The sequence below is a fragment of the Phyllobates terribilis genome, unplaced genomic scaffold, assembly GCF_046119375.1.
Source record: "Phyllobates terribilis strain yellow unplaced genomic scaffold, ASM4611937v1 Scaffold_12__6_contigs__length_324123572, whole genome shotgun sequence".
Taxonomy (NCBI): domain Eukaryota; kingdom Metazoa; phylum Chordata; class Amphibia; order Anura; family Dendrobatidae; genus Phyllobates; species Phyllobates terribilis.
Genome location: NW_027362772.1, coordinates 150,113,740 through 150,131,362, shown reverse-complemented (window position 1 = coordinate 150,131,362; position 17,623 = coordinate 150,113,740). Strand labels below are relative to the sequence as shown.

General features: G+C 42.3%; 1 protein-coding gene across 3 annotated transcripts in view; it reads right to left on the bottom strand.

The window, feature by feature from the left end:
* Positions 1-294: 294 nt before the first annotated feature.
* The window catches only part of EPS8L1 (EPS8 signaling adaptor L1), a 75,426-nt gene continuing 58,097 nt past the window's right edge, over positions 295-17,623 (bottom strand). For 2 of the 3 annotated variants that reach the window (XM_073656372.1, XM_073656374.1), the window contains 12 exons: positions 14,886-15,012; positions 13,936-14,024; positions 13,774-13,848; positions 13,247-13,395; positions 10,972-11,107; positions 7,793-7,842; positions 6,706-6,802; positions 6,338-6,484; positions 5,178-5,289; positions 3,965-4,145; positions 3,585-3,717; positions 295-1,225 (listed from right to left, as the gene is read on the bottom strand). In XM_073656372.1, coding sequence (XP_073512473.1) covers positions 1,139-1,225; positions 3,585-3,717; positions 3,965-4,145; positions 5,178-5,289; positions 6,338-6,484; positions 6,706-6,802; positions 7,793-7,842; positions 10,972-11,107; positions 13,247-13,395; positions 13,774-13,848; positions 13,936-14,024; positions 14,886-15,012 — 1,383 coding nt within the window. In that variant the 3' untranslated portion in view covers positions 295-1,138. The remainder of the gene's footprint in view (positions 1,226-3,584; positions 3,718-3,964; positions 4,146-5,177; positions 5,290-6,337; positions 6,485-6,705; positions 6,803-7,792; positions 7,843-10,971; positions 11,108-13,246; positions 13,396-13,773; positions 13,849-13,935; positions 14,025-14,885; positions 15,013-17,623) is intronic. The other variant, XM_073656373.1, reaches the window with a different exon arrangement.

Genomic DNA, 17,623 nt, shown 5'->3' with positions numbered 1-17,623 from the left:
GATTCTCCAGTGTTGGCACTGGGAGTGGGCAGCTGCGTAATTGTAAGTATGCGATTTGCATACTTTCAGTCACATTCCAACTAGACTTGACAAGTGACTTGGGTGAGGCCAGATATGTCTAGTCGGAATGTGGCAGGAAGTGACCGCCTACTCCCGGTGAATCCTGACACGTGCACTGTGCACGCTGTGAGGATTCACAAGTCTGCAGTGACGTAGCGTGACTGCTTACTTGTAGCCCAAGTCTGGACAACCCCTTTAAAGTACTGAGCAGACATTATGATCACGGTGAAAGTATTTTTACAGAAATATATAGCCCTTTAATTTATTCTTATGTATTTAAATAGGTAGACAGACATAATTACATACAAAGGAAAAAAATAAAAAGATTCCAGCAGAATAATAGATAAGATTTCTGACCCATCACTTAAAATACAGTGTACAGTATATATTGGGCGAGTCAAAAGTCCAGAACCACCTGTATATTAGCCCTGCCGGTACAGTCAGAATTGATACGTTGCTTGTAATCAGTCTCAGAGTCCATTTGTACGGTGCAGCTCACATGCTTTCCTCTTATGATACCCGTACAGAAGATTTCTTTGCCACCCATATCTAAAATATAGAATTTCAAAACTTGGCAAAAAAAAAAAAAAATTTAAATAGAGGAATTTTTTTTTTGTTTCCCGGTTCCACAAAACAAGAGGCTAAAAAGATGAGTAACATTAATAAACTGGTAACATTACAAGCTAATGATCCGATCATAAACCCTGGAGGAACGCGACATTCCGGACCAAGACAATAGAAGAGGAATAGAGGGCAGAAGTGGTCACCAACATCTTTCGCTTTATAAAAATTCTTCATTCGCAGAATGTGGAAATAAGGCATAGTGCATTTGCAGAACTTCCCATCCTGTCGTTTATAAGGCATTGACCGCGATATCCCGATACAGTCCAAGATACACTGAGTAATGGCCTTTTTCTTCAGTAGCTCCAAAGAGATTACTTCTCCAGCAGATATGACTGGAGGCGTCTTTGGTACATCCATATATTCCAGTTCATATATTATATATATATATTTATATACTCTTTGGAAGACATTAAATAGCATCTGTTTTAAAGTCCAAGTAGCCCAATAAATCTGCTCAGAGGCTGCCTTTCTCAAGTTCACTGTCCACCTTTTTCTTTTGTCTCTCCATCACGGCCTCCAGCTCCGAAATCTTTTTAGAGTCCTAAGAAATCACAAAATAATCAAACTAGAGTTACTGGAGGTAAAATAAATAAAAAGGAAGACACTTAAAGGGGCAGTCCGGCCCAAGGCTACAATTTTGCATGCAGTCACTATGTGACTGTAGACTTGTGTATCCTCACTGTGTGCTTGTCGTGTGCTGCGAGGATTCCCTGGCGCCAGGAGCAGGCGGTCATGTGATTTGCATACTTCCGGCCACATTCCTACTAGATTTGTTCGACCTCGCTCGATACACTTGCATTGAGAGAGGCCGTTCACATCTAGTTGGCATGTGACTGCAAGTATGTGATTTGCCTAGTTCCAGCCACATTCTGACTAGACTTGTCCAACCTTGCTCAATACACTTGCATTGAGAGAGGCCGTGCACGTCTAGTCGGCATGTGACTGCATGTACGCAAATCACATCCTTGTGACTGCAAGTATGTGATTTGCCTACTTCCGGCCACATTCCGACTAGACTTGTCCAACCTTGCTCAATACACTTGCATTGAGAGAGGCTGTGCACGCCTAGTCGCCATGTGACGGCATGTATGCAAATCACATCCTTGCTTTCACATACCTGCAGCTCCCGCCGACGGCACAAGAGAATCCTCACAGCATGCAGTGTGTGAGATGTGAGGATTCACAAGTCTGCTGTCACAGAGTGACTGCAGACTTGTAGCCTAAGGCCGGACCACCCCTTTTACTTGCAAATAGTACAATACTTTAAAATGAAAACTGAGTTGTTATAAGGCTCCAAAGCTTCCTATGTGTATAGAGCTCCAATGCACTGGGACCCTAGGTTCAGATCCCACCAAGGACAACATCTGCAAGGGGTTTGTATGGGTTTCCTCCCACACTTCAAAGATATAATGGTAGGGAATAAAGATTGTGAGCCTCAATGGGGACAGTGATGATATTTGTAAAGCACTATGAAATATGATGGCGCTATATAAGCACGAAAAATAAATATTTGTCTTAAAGGGCTTGTTGAATGATAAATGGGGGTCCCAAAATCCCGTGTAGTGTCTTGTGCATGCATGACCACGACTTGACTCACTTTTATGGGTCTATATAAGAGCGACAGAGGGCAGGTGTGGCAACCACCCTATTACGTGCTTTAGTAGTACAAATCCATGATCGCCGTTCCAATATGAAGTGATCATAAATGCATACTACCACTTTATTAACATGGGGGTACTGGACCCCAATCTTGTCACTGGTAGGGGTCCTAGCTATTGGATCCCTAGGACCCATACATTTATCAGCTATTAATAGTTTTAAGGTACAAAAATCAGATCTCATCCTTTGCACTGATTAGGGGCAAAACCCTGAAACACCGTGTCTGCAAACTGAGATTCTGGTTTGACTTTTATCCTAAGTCATATGGCAAGTCTTGTTAAAGGGTCAATATTGACTTTTAGGATCGCTGCTTCCAATAGGTGACAAGCGTTCAAGCCCTCTTCCTTTTCCAGAGGAGCATTACATGGCCTTTAAGTCTCCTTACACTGGCATGTCAGGCTAGGTATGTCATTCTCCATAAGGGAGAAACGTTACCCCATGGATCCCAAACAAAAAGAAAATTCATAATCTAGTTACACCTTTCTCCTTTTGATCTCCTCGCTCTCTTTTTCATGATCAAACTACAAACTCGTATAAAGGAGAAATTCCCATAGTAGGAGAATATACAGTATTCTGATATACCAGTGTAGGGTCAGCAGTGTTTGGAAGCTCCCAGTTTGGAGACCACGAGTTTAAATATGTAGAACAATGTATTCATCACAATACAAACTGCATACACTATTACATAGATCTCTTGGACCTGATGAGACTGGTGTCCTTACTTTGAAAATAAATATTAGAATGGGTTGCATAATTCCTGATATTATAATGAACATTTCCCGAGTCCCTCTACAGCTGAACTCAAAAATGACATGTATTTACTTTAAGTACACCAGCCTCATCAGGAGGCAGATTTATTTATCAATGTATGCATTTTGTATAGTTTGAAACACTTTATAAACTTAAGCTATGAATAAATAGGGTACACCCACACTACTGTATATTCTCTCATGCGAGAGAATCTGCTTGATTATGCTAATGACACTCGGATCAAACTCTGACAGAGTTTGATCCAAGTGTTATCTGAGTGTGATCAGATTCTCTTGCATGAGAGAATCATAGCACAAGTGTGAAGATGGAGAACTTAATTTCTCCATCTTCTCCATTGTCTGTGTCCAGTAATCAGACTGCACTCGGATGACATCAGAATCCGATGATTTTCATGCACCCACAGACTTGTATGGGTACGAATGAGCTGAATATCGGAGCTACTTGAAGCATAAAAGTATGTTATTCCATACCTCAAGAAGAGCCTTCTGCACCATGACCTGGCTGTAGACTCTGGCTCCTTCGTCGGGGCTCACAGCTCTAAACTCATCTTTTCTTAGAGAAAACAACTGAGCTCCATTTAACACCCCAAGGGATTTTACAGTCCTGAAAAAAACATTAGAAATGATCATTATTAGCAGAAACATCTTACACTTATTATACTACTGTATTACTTGGACTTGATTTCGAAGGGCGCCACGGACAGGAATCAGATTTTGTCCCTACCTTAAAACTCAAAATTCCCTAAAATGCAGTGAAACGTCTTAGGATCTGCTCAGACTAATAATGGAAAAATAACATGGCGCTGAGAAACAAAAAGGGAGAATTTGGGGTATTATGGGTGTAGACTCACAATGTGTTGAAGCCTTTGGCCTGGAGCCAAGAGGAGACCTCCACGGGGCTGGACTCATCGGTGAGTGGTATGGAGGTATCTGACATCTTGTGGATATTTAGACTCTTCTGTGGGGCTGTTCGGCCATTTGCCAGCCTGAGCAACAATTCTTCATTCATACTGTTTATTCTGTCAAATTTCTCTAAAGAAACAAGAAAATAAATAAATAAAACATAAATAAAATAAAACAAAATAATAAATGAAATAAATAAATATGACAGCGTATGGTAAATTTACAATATTCAAACACAAGTCAATTCACTTATAAAACGTTTACTTGGAGGAGATGATAGTCTATAAGATTAATTAACCATTTTTGAGGACTTTGTCCATAAATGCTCATCCCATAATGGGTAAGTTTTCTCCTTGTGGAGAGTGACATGCAAGGTATGGCATGCCATCATGAGGAGGCTTAAACGCCTTGCATGCTCCTCTGGGAAATTAAATATGCAAATTGTCTCTTCGGAGAGGAAAAGGACTTTAACTCTATAGCGCCACCTATTGGAAGCAGTAATCCTACAAGTCAATATCGACCCTTTAACGAGCCTTGCAATATGACTAAAAGCCAAATCAGAATCTCAATTCACAGACACGGTGTTTCAGGGTATTGCAAGGCTCGTTAAAGGGTCGATATTGACTTGTAGGATTCCTACTTCCTATATGTAGCACTGGAGTTCAAGTCCTCTTCTTCTCTGAAATTTGCATATTTAATTTCCCAGAGGAGCATGCAAGGCGTTTAAGTCTCCTCATACTGGCGTGCCAGACCTGGCATGTCACTCTCCACAAGAAGAATACTTACCCCTTAGAGCCCAGTCTTAGACTCTCACCTAGCCAAGTCAGTTCTCATACTTTGCACTGACGAGAGGCAATATCCCGAAACACAGTGCCTGCAAATTGAGATTCTGATTTGGCTTTTATCCCAAGTCATGTGACAAGGCTCGTTAAAGGGTCGATATTGACTTTTAGGATTGCTACTTTCAATAGGTGACACTAGCGTTCAAGTCCTCGTCCTATCTGAAGAGGCAATTTGCATCCCTTAATGATAATGTATAATTAGAGGCATCAGCACATCTCCCAATAAATGTCCAAACTGTAGAAGTCTGGAAACTCTGGAGAACGTCTTTTGTCTTCTGCTCATATAAAATCTTGCTGAGTGTAAAGATCCAATTTTCACCTTGTGTGGTGATATTCTGTTCTGGATATTGACTGTCTACTGTGTCCCACTGTCCTGGGCTGATGAGACTTGACTTGGATGGCTTTTTGGGAGGTGTTGGTGGTTGAGTCTTCTGGAAGAGGGATTAAAAGGGTTAATTAATAGAACGAGTCTAGAATTTAATGGCATTAAAGGCTGTAGTATCACAATGAGACAGTAACTTAATGGGAACCGGTCATTTTGGAAAACGCTATTTATACAGTAAATGGCGCCACAATCCTGCTCATTAAAGATGCGCTGCAGAGCTGGTTATCAATCAAAGTTCTGTGGCTCCAGGGAAAGCCAGCGACTACAGGGAGGAAAAGTTAATTTTCTCCCAGTTGCCACATTTTCAATAAAGCGGCTAGGCAAATCAACCCTATAACTGCAGGTAAATGGTGTTTTCCAAGGTGACAATTTCCCTTTAAAGGCTATGTACACCTGCTCTCAGAAATTATTTAATTGTGTTTTCTAAATAGTCTTCACTACAATTGTTCTGCAGTTTTGCTGCTGCAGTGGTCTGAAAAAAAATATCCAAATTTGTTATCCTGACTATTCCCTACGCTCTCATCCTCCCCTTCTCTCAGTGTTAGAAATCACAGGATAAAGGGGGTTGTACAAAGATCTGCAGTGGAGAAAGCATCTAAAGGTTTATGGAGAGCAGAAAGAAAACAGTCTATAGACAAGAAGGAAAGCACATGGAGATGAAATAAGTTCTGATCTGGAGCTGTGCTTAGCACCTTGAATACACACAAACCTCACATCCAGCCTACATTACTGGGAGGGAAACTCAAAGCTTACCTCCAGCATGTATTACAAGGAGAGAAACTCCCAAAAGAATAAAATCTGAAACTTGCAAACTGCATATTAGGAAGTCTTAAAATAATGGGGGAATGAAAAATGCAGCCAGAAACTTAGTACTAACTAAAGGTAACCATGAATGTCAAAGATTAAAGGTGTTCATAGCCTTTAAAGGGATATTTAGTTGGTACATAGTTATCTGCAAACAACCATTCCAGTTGTACAGGAAGATATGATAATGACTTCATTCATTCAGTGAACCTCCACCAAGTACATACATATTGCAGTATAAGCAAGTCTTTCTTGGAAATTATGTCTTTAGTTCTCCTAAGTGAGCGTACCTTCACTGGGCTTCCAGGTGGGATTCCATTTTGTTTTGGTTTGTTAAGTTCTGCGGCTGTGACCGGGGAAAGTATATTGTAAGGTACGTAACCAATCTGCCCAAAGCGATTCTGCACCTTCCACCACTTCTTGGAATCATCCAAAACCTAAACGGAATAAATGCATATTAAAGGGACGCCTTTATTAAGCCTCTCCGAGCCCTCACAGTTTCCTTAGTCCCTACTAGCAGGCTTGGACTGGCCCACTGGAGAACAGGAGAATCTTCCGGTGGGCCACCACCCTCTTATATGAGCAGTACTAGGCACAATATACTTGAATCACTATGTACAGACTGGTGGGCATGAGCGGGCATGGACATCGCACATACCTCCAGAACTTCTCCCTGTAACACTGACAACTCGGTGCTGTTTCTGGCAACAAAATCGTACGTGCAGTTCACAGATCTGCTGTCTGTCTCCTTGTGGCTGCAAAAGAAAAATAATTCAATGTATTTTTTTTTCAAAAATGCACCTTTGCCCTTGTGCACCGCACCAATCCTTGGTTCTCTGGGCCTTTATATAAAGTTTAAACGAGCACGTGATATTCTCATCCTTTGTAGTAGACTTGATAAATGGGGCAAATTTACTAATTTTGGACAATGTAATCTTAGACAATCTGAAGATGCACAAAGTATATCACTGCTGCTCAGGTTCTCCTTTTAAGACATGCCCTTTGCTACTAAAACAAAAAAAAGTGCATAAAACCACATGGCTTACTGATTTTCTATTGGGTCTCGATAAGAAATCTTTCATCAGAAAATGACCTATTATTTAAATAAGGCTTTTTTTTATCGTTTGTTTATTTTTTATTTAAAAAAAAAGAAGAGCTTGAATTTTGCAGTTTTCAAATGGCCAATTTTAGCATTTTAATCTTGCAATATTCACACTGGCCACTGGGGCTTTTTTGACTCTTACTTCCTGTCCTTCAGGAAGAGTTTTCAGCAGGTGCCTAATCAGCAGAGGCAGGATCAGAATAACAGGTAACACCTCTATATACAGCTGATAACACAGGATCCACCAATCATAATAGGGGATAACACAGCTCACCTGCTCCCCCTCCCTTCACAATGGCCATTGCCCAAATTAGAGGAGCTCAGAAGGCTTCTATACAAAAGACCAGGTCTGAGCTAGTCTGTTGCTGTCAATGTACATGTACCCAATGGGAGTAGAAGTCTTAAATTACGTCTAGAGGTCGATGTGGAAATAGCTACTTTTTTTTAATACAGATAGTGATAAATTATATATATTATATATATATATATATATATATATATATATATATATATATATATATATATATATTGTTTTTAAATAGTTTTTTTTTATACTAAATGTAAGTCATTTTCTGATGGGAAATTAAATCTATACTAGGAAAGGCTAATAATCCAATGCGAGGAATCATAGGAGATGACGTACCCATTCAAGACTGGAGGTTGTGGTGACTGATGAACTTGAGGAGATGATTGCTAAAGAAAGATAAAAAGGAAATATAAATGAAAACAAAGTGTATGAAAAAGAAGCAACAAAGAAAAATATTTACAAAGAGGTGAAAAATTACATCTTAAATTCAAATGTTTTTTTTTAAAGGGGTTGGCCACAAATTTTATATGGATGTAAAAACTAATCGCAGCCCAGCTCAGTACAGAGCGTAGTCCCTGCTGCCGGGCACTGCAGATCCGATCCGGTTCTCTTCCATTGCCTGTGGTCATGGTCTGTTTGTTTCTCCTCCGGTAGTTGTATTTGCATTGCACAAAAAAGTCACATTGCCTTGTGGCACATCTAGTGCTTCCATTTCCATTGCAAATCTTTAAATGTACGAGTCAAGGCCAAAAATAATGTTACTTAGGACAGACAAAAATCAATGGGGGACATTTACTAAGATTAATCAAAAGAGCGCTGGAGAAAAATGCACCAAATGTATTAAGAGGGGCTGAACTGGGCTGCATGGAGTGTAGACTGCCAAAGGATCATGCATGTTCATATTCCACTTGTGCTACACACATTAGTGGCTCCGTCGGGTCTTTCGTCTGAACTGACAAAAAACAGAATTCAGGCGAAACCCCAGGTGGGACAATTCACTTTAATTATGCTGATGGAGTCACTTTGTGCGCTGTCTCGCTTCCGTTTCGGCAATTTGGTTGTCCTTGGGTTTGCGTTTTGTAATCTGGTCTTAAAACGTTTGGTGCATTTTTGTGACTCACGCTCGCCTTCTGTAAGCCCTACCCTGGGAGATGGGGGACTCGGAGCCGGGTCCTGTGATGTAGATGGGGTGCAGCCGTGGCCCGGACCTGCTCCGTGCCCAGCGCCGTCACACTAAAAAAAGAGATGGTACGGGCTTATCCGGGTTGAGTGGCTGATCTCGACTATGCCACCTGTGGCACCTGGTGAAGGCCACCAGCGCAGCTGCAGTCCGCCGAGGCATGGTGTTATGGCAGCCGTCGTTGTTACTACTCCCCACAGGCGGAGCAGGGCCTCAGGGCAGAGGGACAGGATGGAGGGGGTAGTAGTCTAGGAGGTTTAGTGCTGCGTAGTGCGGTGTAATGCAGAATAAGAGTCCGGAGGCCATAGGGGTTAACTTCCAGGGTTTTTACTCACGATGGAGATGGCAGTAGGAAGGCGTCTCCCTGCTCCTTGCGGACTTCTGCGGTCACCAAAGACGGGGGGGGGGTCCGACAACCTCTGAGTAAGTCCAGTGTTCAATCAGGACCCCGCACCAGAGTGTTCCTAGACTTCAGACCGGGTCCTTTCCTGTCTGTGTGTGTGTAGATAGGCCGGGTCTCCCTCTGAACTTCACTCAGAAAAAGGGTACGGGTGGCAGCTCTGCTCTTTCCGTTACCCGGTGGGATCCTCAGGGCCTACCGGGCTTCCCTGACCAGGACGTGGAGTAGCAAGGTCAGGTGTCGGGGGCCGGTACCCCTCTTGCAGCCGGAATCCCTCTGAATATATAAGGTTGGCGAGGACAGGTGGTGTACACCGCTCCGTCTGCATCCTCCCTGGGATCCATTTGCGGTGGAGCTACACTCCTGAGCTCCGGGCCTTCTTGGTCATGGTCTTTGACTGGGCTGAGACATACATCATCTGCAACCTGCCCCTCGACCCAAGGCCAGGGTACGAGGGCCGTGTCTCCCTCCGCTGCAGGCCCACACAGGATCCACTTTCAGCGTGGGAGATCACAATACAAGAGACCAAGAACCAAAATGGCTTTTTATTAAATATGAAATTTAAAGTGTCACTAAAATGTGAGTCCTCCACCCTCACCCACTAGTTGGTTCCCCTATCTCTTGGTTCCCCTCTCTCCCAACTCCACTAGAGGCAGCAGCTGGTGCATAATAGCCCCCTTGGTGGGAGAAGTGTGGTGTTGGATGTGGAGGTTGGGTCCTGACCATCGCACTGTTCTTACCTCAGAGGAGGAACACTACACTCCATTAGAGAAGTGCAGCATCCCTGTGGTGGTCGAACCCTCAGGGGCGCCACACATTTTTCTCCAGCGCTTTTAATTAAGAGGTGCTGAGTTGGGCTGCATGGAGTGTAGACTGCTGAAGGATCATGCAAAACCATATAGCATTTGTGCCACACACACGTGGGGTTTTCCATCTGAACTCCTGAAAAACAGGATTCGGGCGAAACCCCAGACCAGGCCACTTTAATGAGGCTGAGAGAGTCACTTTTTGCTGTATGCAATGTAGACTGCCAAAGGATCATGCAAGTCCGTATTCACTTGTGCTACACACATTAGTGGCTCTGTTGGGTCTCTCGTCTGAACTCCTGAAAAACAGAATTCAGGCGAAACCCCAGGCAGAGTCATTCACTTTAATGAGGCTGAGAGAGTCACTTTATGTTGTATGCAGTGTAGACTGCCGAAAGATCATGCAAGTCCGTATTCCACTTGTGCTACACACATTAGTGGCTCCATTGGGTCTTTCGTCTGAACTCCTGAAAAACAGAATTCAGGCGAAACCATTCACTTTAATGAGGCTGACCGAGTCCCTTTGTGCATTTTGCTTGTGGTTTACCACGGAGTCAATAAAGTGAATAACCACTATGGAACTTCCGCCCAAATCCTGTTTTTCAGAGCAAGACCTGATTGAGCCACTGACTTGTGACCCAAACGCAAAATGAATATACCCTCAAAGATTCTTAATAAAATCTCATCTAAAAACCTATTCTCCTTGGCATTGGTACCATTTGCCTTCTCCTATTCAGGCAACCATTTTTCCTTGCAGGGACACCCAGGGAAGTAGCTGCTTGGGTTCGTGCGTTACAGATCGGTGTTTAATCAGAAACAGGACTTTCTGGTTTGAGGTTTTGCACCATAGAAACCCTGCCTTGACTTTCTTTGTGTTTTGTACACAGGTCATAAATATAATGCATTGCAAAAAAATGAAAAATAGAACAAGGGTCACGCTGCTTGCACTGACCCAAAGCGCCATTAATTCCCATATGTTGGTGAATGAGGCTGGGCTCCTATACCAGACACAGCCCGCAGACAAGAACAGCGCCTTTTATAGGAAACCAGCCCGTTATCTTATTTTATACAACCCCCTTTAAAAAATGTAAATGGCCAAATGTGTCACAAACACGCACAGGATACTGACCTGCGACCTTAATTCTTCATGGCGATGCTGAAGCTCAACAGGATCCTCCCAGGGCTTTCCATCACTATTATTGGGGACCCATCCACTCTTAAACGTGGGAGTGTATGGCTCGCAAAAGTCCCGTGGGAATTCCAGTCTATATGAGAAAAGATAGAATTATTAGTAACTGTGTAACAATATTTTGTTTATTTGGGGAGGGGGGGGGGATCGTCTGTAAGACAATTGCTTCTCAACACTGGACTATTGTAATAGTATGTGATGATACATTTACAACTTGTATTATGATGCTATATTGTAAACATCGGCAAAAAAAAAAATATTCCCTTAAAGGGAATCTGTCAGCAGGTTTTGCTATGTAATCTGACAGTAGGGACAGAGACCCTGATTCCAGCAATGTATCACTTAGTTTACTGGGTGCAGCAGTTGTGATAGAATCATAGTTTTCTCTGCTACAGAGCTCAGAATGCTGAGCTGTGTATAACCCCGCCCACACCTCTGATTGGCTGCTTTCTGTGTACACTCTGCATTGAAAGGAAGCTGCTAATCAGTGCTGGGGGCGTGGTTGGACTAGGAAGCACCAGACACCTAGTCCTGTAGTGATAATCTCTTGCTTATAAAACACGGATTATGTTGAAACAGCAAAACACAGCCCAGTAAGTGACACATCACTGGAATCAGGGTCTCAGCTCCTATGTGATGCTACTCTCAGATTACATAGCAAAAACCTGAAATACTCAACCTCCCCCCTGACCCTTACAAGTCCGATTCCAGGTCTGCTCTGTGCTTCCTGATCCCGTACTTGACACATTGAATGAAGATTCAGGCATTTCTGGTGTGTTGAGGACGAATCCAGAATGCATAGACCAAGGGGGATTGAGGTAAGGACTGAAGCAGGTTCTATGGGGACCAGGCAGGGCGAGTATCATTACTTTAGGTTTTTTTGGTATGAGGACGTAAAGAGAACCTGCACCAGGTCACAAGTGTCTAGTTTTTGTTATTTTATTCCCCCTGCTCCTAAGTTTGTTTTTTATAATACTCCATATGTTTCCAAAGTTATAAGCCCATTTAGAGCTAATTTTTATGGACTTCTGGCTCCTCTGGGGTGTGTGTTTAGCCTCTCGGCATAATTACCCTGTGAGCCATGCTCTTTTGTAAAACCCATAAAGATTAACCCTAAATGAAAAGGCCCCATATCTCTAACTGTATGGTGTATTACAAAACAAAACACAGAATACTCAGGGGAGCAAAAACTGGAGACTTGACCTGGTGACATGTTCTCTTTAAAAGGTGTCATTTTTATTCCCTGTAACACCCCTTTAAAGCAATTTTAGCTCATTTTGTTCTGTGTATATGTATAATGAGGACGTCCTGTCACTTTCTAAACAAAAATTGTAAAAATAAAAAAAAAGTCGATTGAACAACTGAAGACTGAGCTTGTGAGACCTCCTCTTGTGCGGCTACATCACCTTCTTAGAAATTTAGAGTCTAAACGGGTAACTTTTCTCCTTGTGGAGAGTGACATGCCAAGCCTGGCATATCAGAGTGAGGAGACATATAAGCCATGCATGCTCCTCTGGGAAATTAAATATGCAAATTGTCTCTTCAGAGAGGAAGACGACTAGAACTCTAGAGCCACATATTGCAAGCAGCGATCTAAAAGTCAATATCGACTCTTTAACGAGCCTGGTTTGACTTTTATCCTAAGTCATATGACAAGGCTCGTTAGAGAGTCGATATTGACTTTTAGGATAGCTACTTCCAATAGGTGGCACTAAAGTTCTAGTCCCGTTCCTCTCTGAAGAGGCAAGTTGCATATTTAATTTCCCAGAGGCCTCCTCATGCTGGCATGCCAGACCCGGCATATCACTCCACAAGGAGAAAACTTACCCATTATGGGATGAGGATTTATGGACAAAGTCCTCAGAAATGGCAGTTTTAAAGGTAGCAGTAGCATGTCATGCATGATCAAGGTATACAAAGCTCCCTCTCACACATTTGGGGGACCAGTTCTATAAAGAACAAATCATACTTTGGATTCTAGTAAAAACTTGACTATGTACCGAACACCTTTGCTGATTAAGACCTGAGTGAATACTCTGTTCGAAGTGTAATGGTGCCATATTGGTAGTTATCACACCTATTTACCAGGACCACATTTATTTTTTATTTTATGGTAAAATGTTATTTAATGATCACTAAACATGATCACTTCTCCAATATCCCTTACAAGATAGACCCATGGTCTCTTACTGCAGAACCTGGGATCCCTTCGTACCTTGGTCTGGTCCAGTTTGGTCCTAATGATTTCCATAATTCTAGTTCTTTCTCATCTAAGCACTCCTTCAGCAGACTGACAGCTTCTTTGGTGAGCATTGGACTTTGGATAGAAGCAGCCATTTCTGGACCTCCGGAACTGTCCACCAGCTGATTACAAGAAATGGTACATTTATTTACATCTCATACAACAAGAAGCCCCTTATCAAGTCTGAGCCCTTCTAAAAATAATATTTATCTCCTGAAAAAAAACCCTTTCAACCAATTAGGGTTTGACTCGGGGCTCGACTCGGGGCTCGACTCGGGGCTCGACTCGGGGCTCGACTCGGGGCTCGACTCGGGGCTCGACTCGGGGCTCGACTCGGGGCTCGACTCGGGGCTCGACTCGGGGCTCGACTCGGGGCTCGACTCGGGGCTCGACTCGGGGCAGGTCACCATGGTGGCTGAACCTTAAAGTTCCAAAAACCATCCTTCAGTATAAACAACTTCCTCTATTGGAAGAAAAACGTATAAAAAAAAAAAACTCACGGTCTTCAGTGGTCCAAATAAGAAGTGAACAAGCTCAACCGAACTGGGATTCATAATGTTACTTCTTAGTCTTGCCTATGTAGAGAAGACAGAGGGGGACAAATTATGGACACCATTGTTTGTAGCACTTCTTGATGACTTTTTTTGCTTTTTTTTACGTACCAGTAGACAAAAGCTGTATTTGAATTTCCGTGCAGCTTCTTCATAATCCTCCATTCTTGGGGGTTTGGCTCGGAGAGTCAGCAATCCCTCTGTGCACAAAATATTAGAGAACATGTTGCAAGAGTTTTCTTTTCCAGATACATAAATGTTATATATAAGAATTATAAACCAGTTACACCATTGTATTGTAAAATCCTACACAACTAAGTTCTGTTCTTCGCTTTAAAGGGCTGGCTCCCTTAGGATAATATTATTCCCCAAATTTAAATCTTTTTATCCCTCCTCCCACAGCTCTGATTCCCAGCTGTAAACTATGGTGGAATTTATTGGCAAGAGTTCAATTTCACAACAGCGCCACCACAGGGATAATTAAGCATTACACAGTGCCTGTTGATATATTTAGGCTGCCTGTTTAATACACAAAACTTTCAGATCTTCCAGAGAGAGATGATTTTCATGGTTAAAGGGGTTTTTTGGATTTGGAAAGCCCTGTCCCTCGGTTGCAGTTTTGTTTAAAATAAACCAAATGTGCTTTCCTCACCCTTCCTGGGTCGGGCACTGAGTCGCTGTCGCTGCTCCTAGTATCTGTTATTGTCTGCAATGTTGATGTCTTGTTGATAGTGCTGCAGCCAATCAGTGATTGCAGCAGCTCTGAGCCTCTCATGCGGTCTACTCCTGCAGAGCTCAGTTATTGACTGCAGTGCTCCCCATGTGAGACCAGTGCCCTGGGAGCAGCGGTGGAAACTCAGTGCTGGACCCAGGGAGGGTTAGTAAAGCACTTTTTTTTTTTTTTTTTTAAACAAAACTGCAACCGAGGGACAGGGCTTTCCGAATTCAGAAAACCCTTTTAACCATGAGCTGGAGACCCCCTTTAATACTGCAGAAGAGCTCATGGTATTCTAGCAGCCACATGCGACGTTGCATCTTTTTTCACTAGTGCTAAGTTTTACCTCCAGCTTCTTGTTTCTTGCTCCTTCTAGACTTCTTCCTTTGATTTAGGACTTTAAATGCTTCCGCTGACTTCTGGAGGTTCCCCATAAAGATCTCAATGTCATCAAAGCAGTGATTCAGCAGATCCTGCGCAGCAGACAAAGTTCAGGAATATAGTAGAAAGTTATAATAAAGAAGTGATAATCTATAAACGAGAGTGTAACAACCAAAAACTACAAAATGCAAATGTTACGTATTGTGTGTGCGACTCTGCAAATGATTGAATTTGAATATCTTCTAGCTGCTCCGGACTTCTGCTTTTGTCACATTGTTTGGTCCCAGTCCTTCGCTTAAAGGGAGTGTGTCAAATATATTATTTTTGAATAATTAAAGCCAGGTAGTGAATCCTGTTCTATTTTTCTAATCTGTTATTTTTCAATTTTAGAAGTTGACATTCTATTTTCTGTACATCATTACATTGCCTCAGCTGCTGTTATCAGTTTTCAAAAGATATGTTTTACAGCAGCCCTGATAGTCCATAGATGTCCGCTGACTTCTATGGGAGCATTTTCTAGGCATGCTCTGTGCTTTATACAGGGAGAGGAAGGTGGTGAGCTGTGACCATGACATATGCAAAATGACCCGAGGAAGACACCGCTTCATTGCCTTATGTATTAATATATTTAATATTGCAAATAAGACTCAGCTTGCTCTAAAATCACCTAAATGGGCTACTAACACAGATAATTAATTTTGTCTGTGATTTTAATGAGATGACTGCTTGGAAGTGGTCCACATAGATCGGACCGCAATGCTCGGGCTGGCCGTCGGCTGTACCCACCCAAGCGTGACAGCCTCATTGAAATACATAGAGCTGTCACACTCTGTTTTCGGACTGGCCGTTAGCTCTACCCACCCAAGCGTGACAGCCTCATAGAAATACATAGAGCTGTCACACTCTGTTTTCGGACTGGCCGTTAGCTCTACCCACCCAAGCGTGACAGCCTCATAGAAATACATGAAGCGGTCGTGCTCGGGTCGGGAGAACCGCCGGCCAGTCCGAGCACTCCGGTCCAATTTATACGGCTGACTATGCTGTAAAGAATAGGAAGCACCTGCCTAATATTAAGTTTAGTGACCAAAGTGAAAATTTCAAGATTTCAATTTTTTAAATCAAAGTGATATGAAAAATAAATAATTGTTAAAAATATGTTTAAACATCAAAACTTAATTGAAGCAAGACATTTTTGGATGACGCATTTCCTTTAAGTCAACAGGGTTTCCTAAGCTGAATATTAATGAAATGTGAATCAGACATGAACGGAGGGTCCAACTCTTACACTATTTGAGTGGCAGCTTGTATATGTGCAGATCTTCACCATTGGAAAGTGGGAATTTTGGAAAACTCTCAGTGGGAGCAGTGAAAGGAACAGGCGTAGCGTGGGTTGCTAGTGCTCGGGGCAAGACAAGTATTTTGCAAACCCTAAACCTAGCCCTACGTCTAGCCCTAAACCTAGCCCCAAGTCTAGCCCTAAACCTAGCCCCAAGTCTAGCCCTATGCCTTACCCTAATTGGTTGAAACGTTGCAACTGTATAGACTTCGGTGACTGCCTCTCTGGCTATGCCACTGATTAAAGGGATTGTTGGGTGAAATTATATTGATGGGTCTGATGATGAACAATCCTTAGAATAGATCATCAGTATCAGATTGGTGGGCATCTGACACAGGAAACCCCACCAATCAGCTGTTACAGGCTCTAACAACTAGTTTCAATCTATTGCGGCCACTGACGCGTTTTTTCAGATCAGCTCCTATTCTAGAAAATAACAGCTGATCTGCAGTACTCGGCAGCAGCATCTACACCCCGAATGTGAGCAGTGCAGCTCTGTTCTGTTTACAACGGGATTCCTTTGGAGCTGATAAAAACTGATTGGTGGGGGTGCCGGCCGGGGGTTGAATCCCCTTGATAGGTCACTGTATTATTTGCCTGGATATTCCCTTTAAAAGTTTTACAGTTCTCTTTCTACAAAAGAAAAACTATTTGTGTGCATTTTTCTCCCCATGGAAAATGGGGACCAGGACCCGGTTATATTCAAGATGATTTTCCACCTGCATAAAGGATCAAATTTTAGAAACCACTCCTACAGAACCAGCCTGAATAAAGAGGGGATTGTTGTTACAGTGTATGTAGGGCAGCTCCTAACTATGCTGGGAGCAGAAAAGTGAGATAGCAGGTGATAGAGTAACCAGCAGCACTTTTATTTCATAAATCAATAGCACACATTAAAATAAGCAACTTCGTAATATATCTTATCAGAGATATTAGCTACTTTCTTCTCCTGGACTGATCAACCACTCTGAATTTATGGGTAAAATGTATCTTCAGTGAATAAAGATTTTCCCATTACTGAGATAGGAGATGACAGTTGGTGCTTATAATATTTTATGGAGGGGGAATGAGAACATTCTCCATAGAACTTACCGAGCACCAACTGTCATCTTCTTTCTCAGTAATGGGAAAATCACTGAAGACACATTTTACCTAGGAATTGAGAACTTTGAGAGAGAAAGAAACAGATTTCTCTAATAAGATATATTAAAAAAATTCTTATCACGTGTACTATTGATTTATGAAAAAAAAATAAAAAAAATATTTCTGGGAGAAATGACCCTGTAAGTGCTTCTAATCAATAAACCAACACAATGGAAATATATGTAACATGAGAAAATGGGTTTATGCCTCTTAAAAGGATTAAA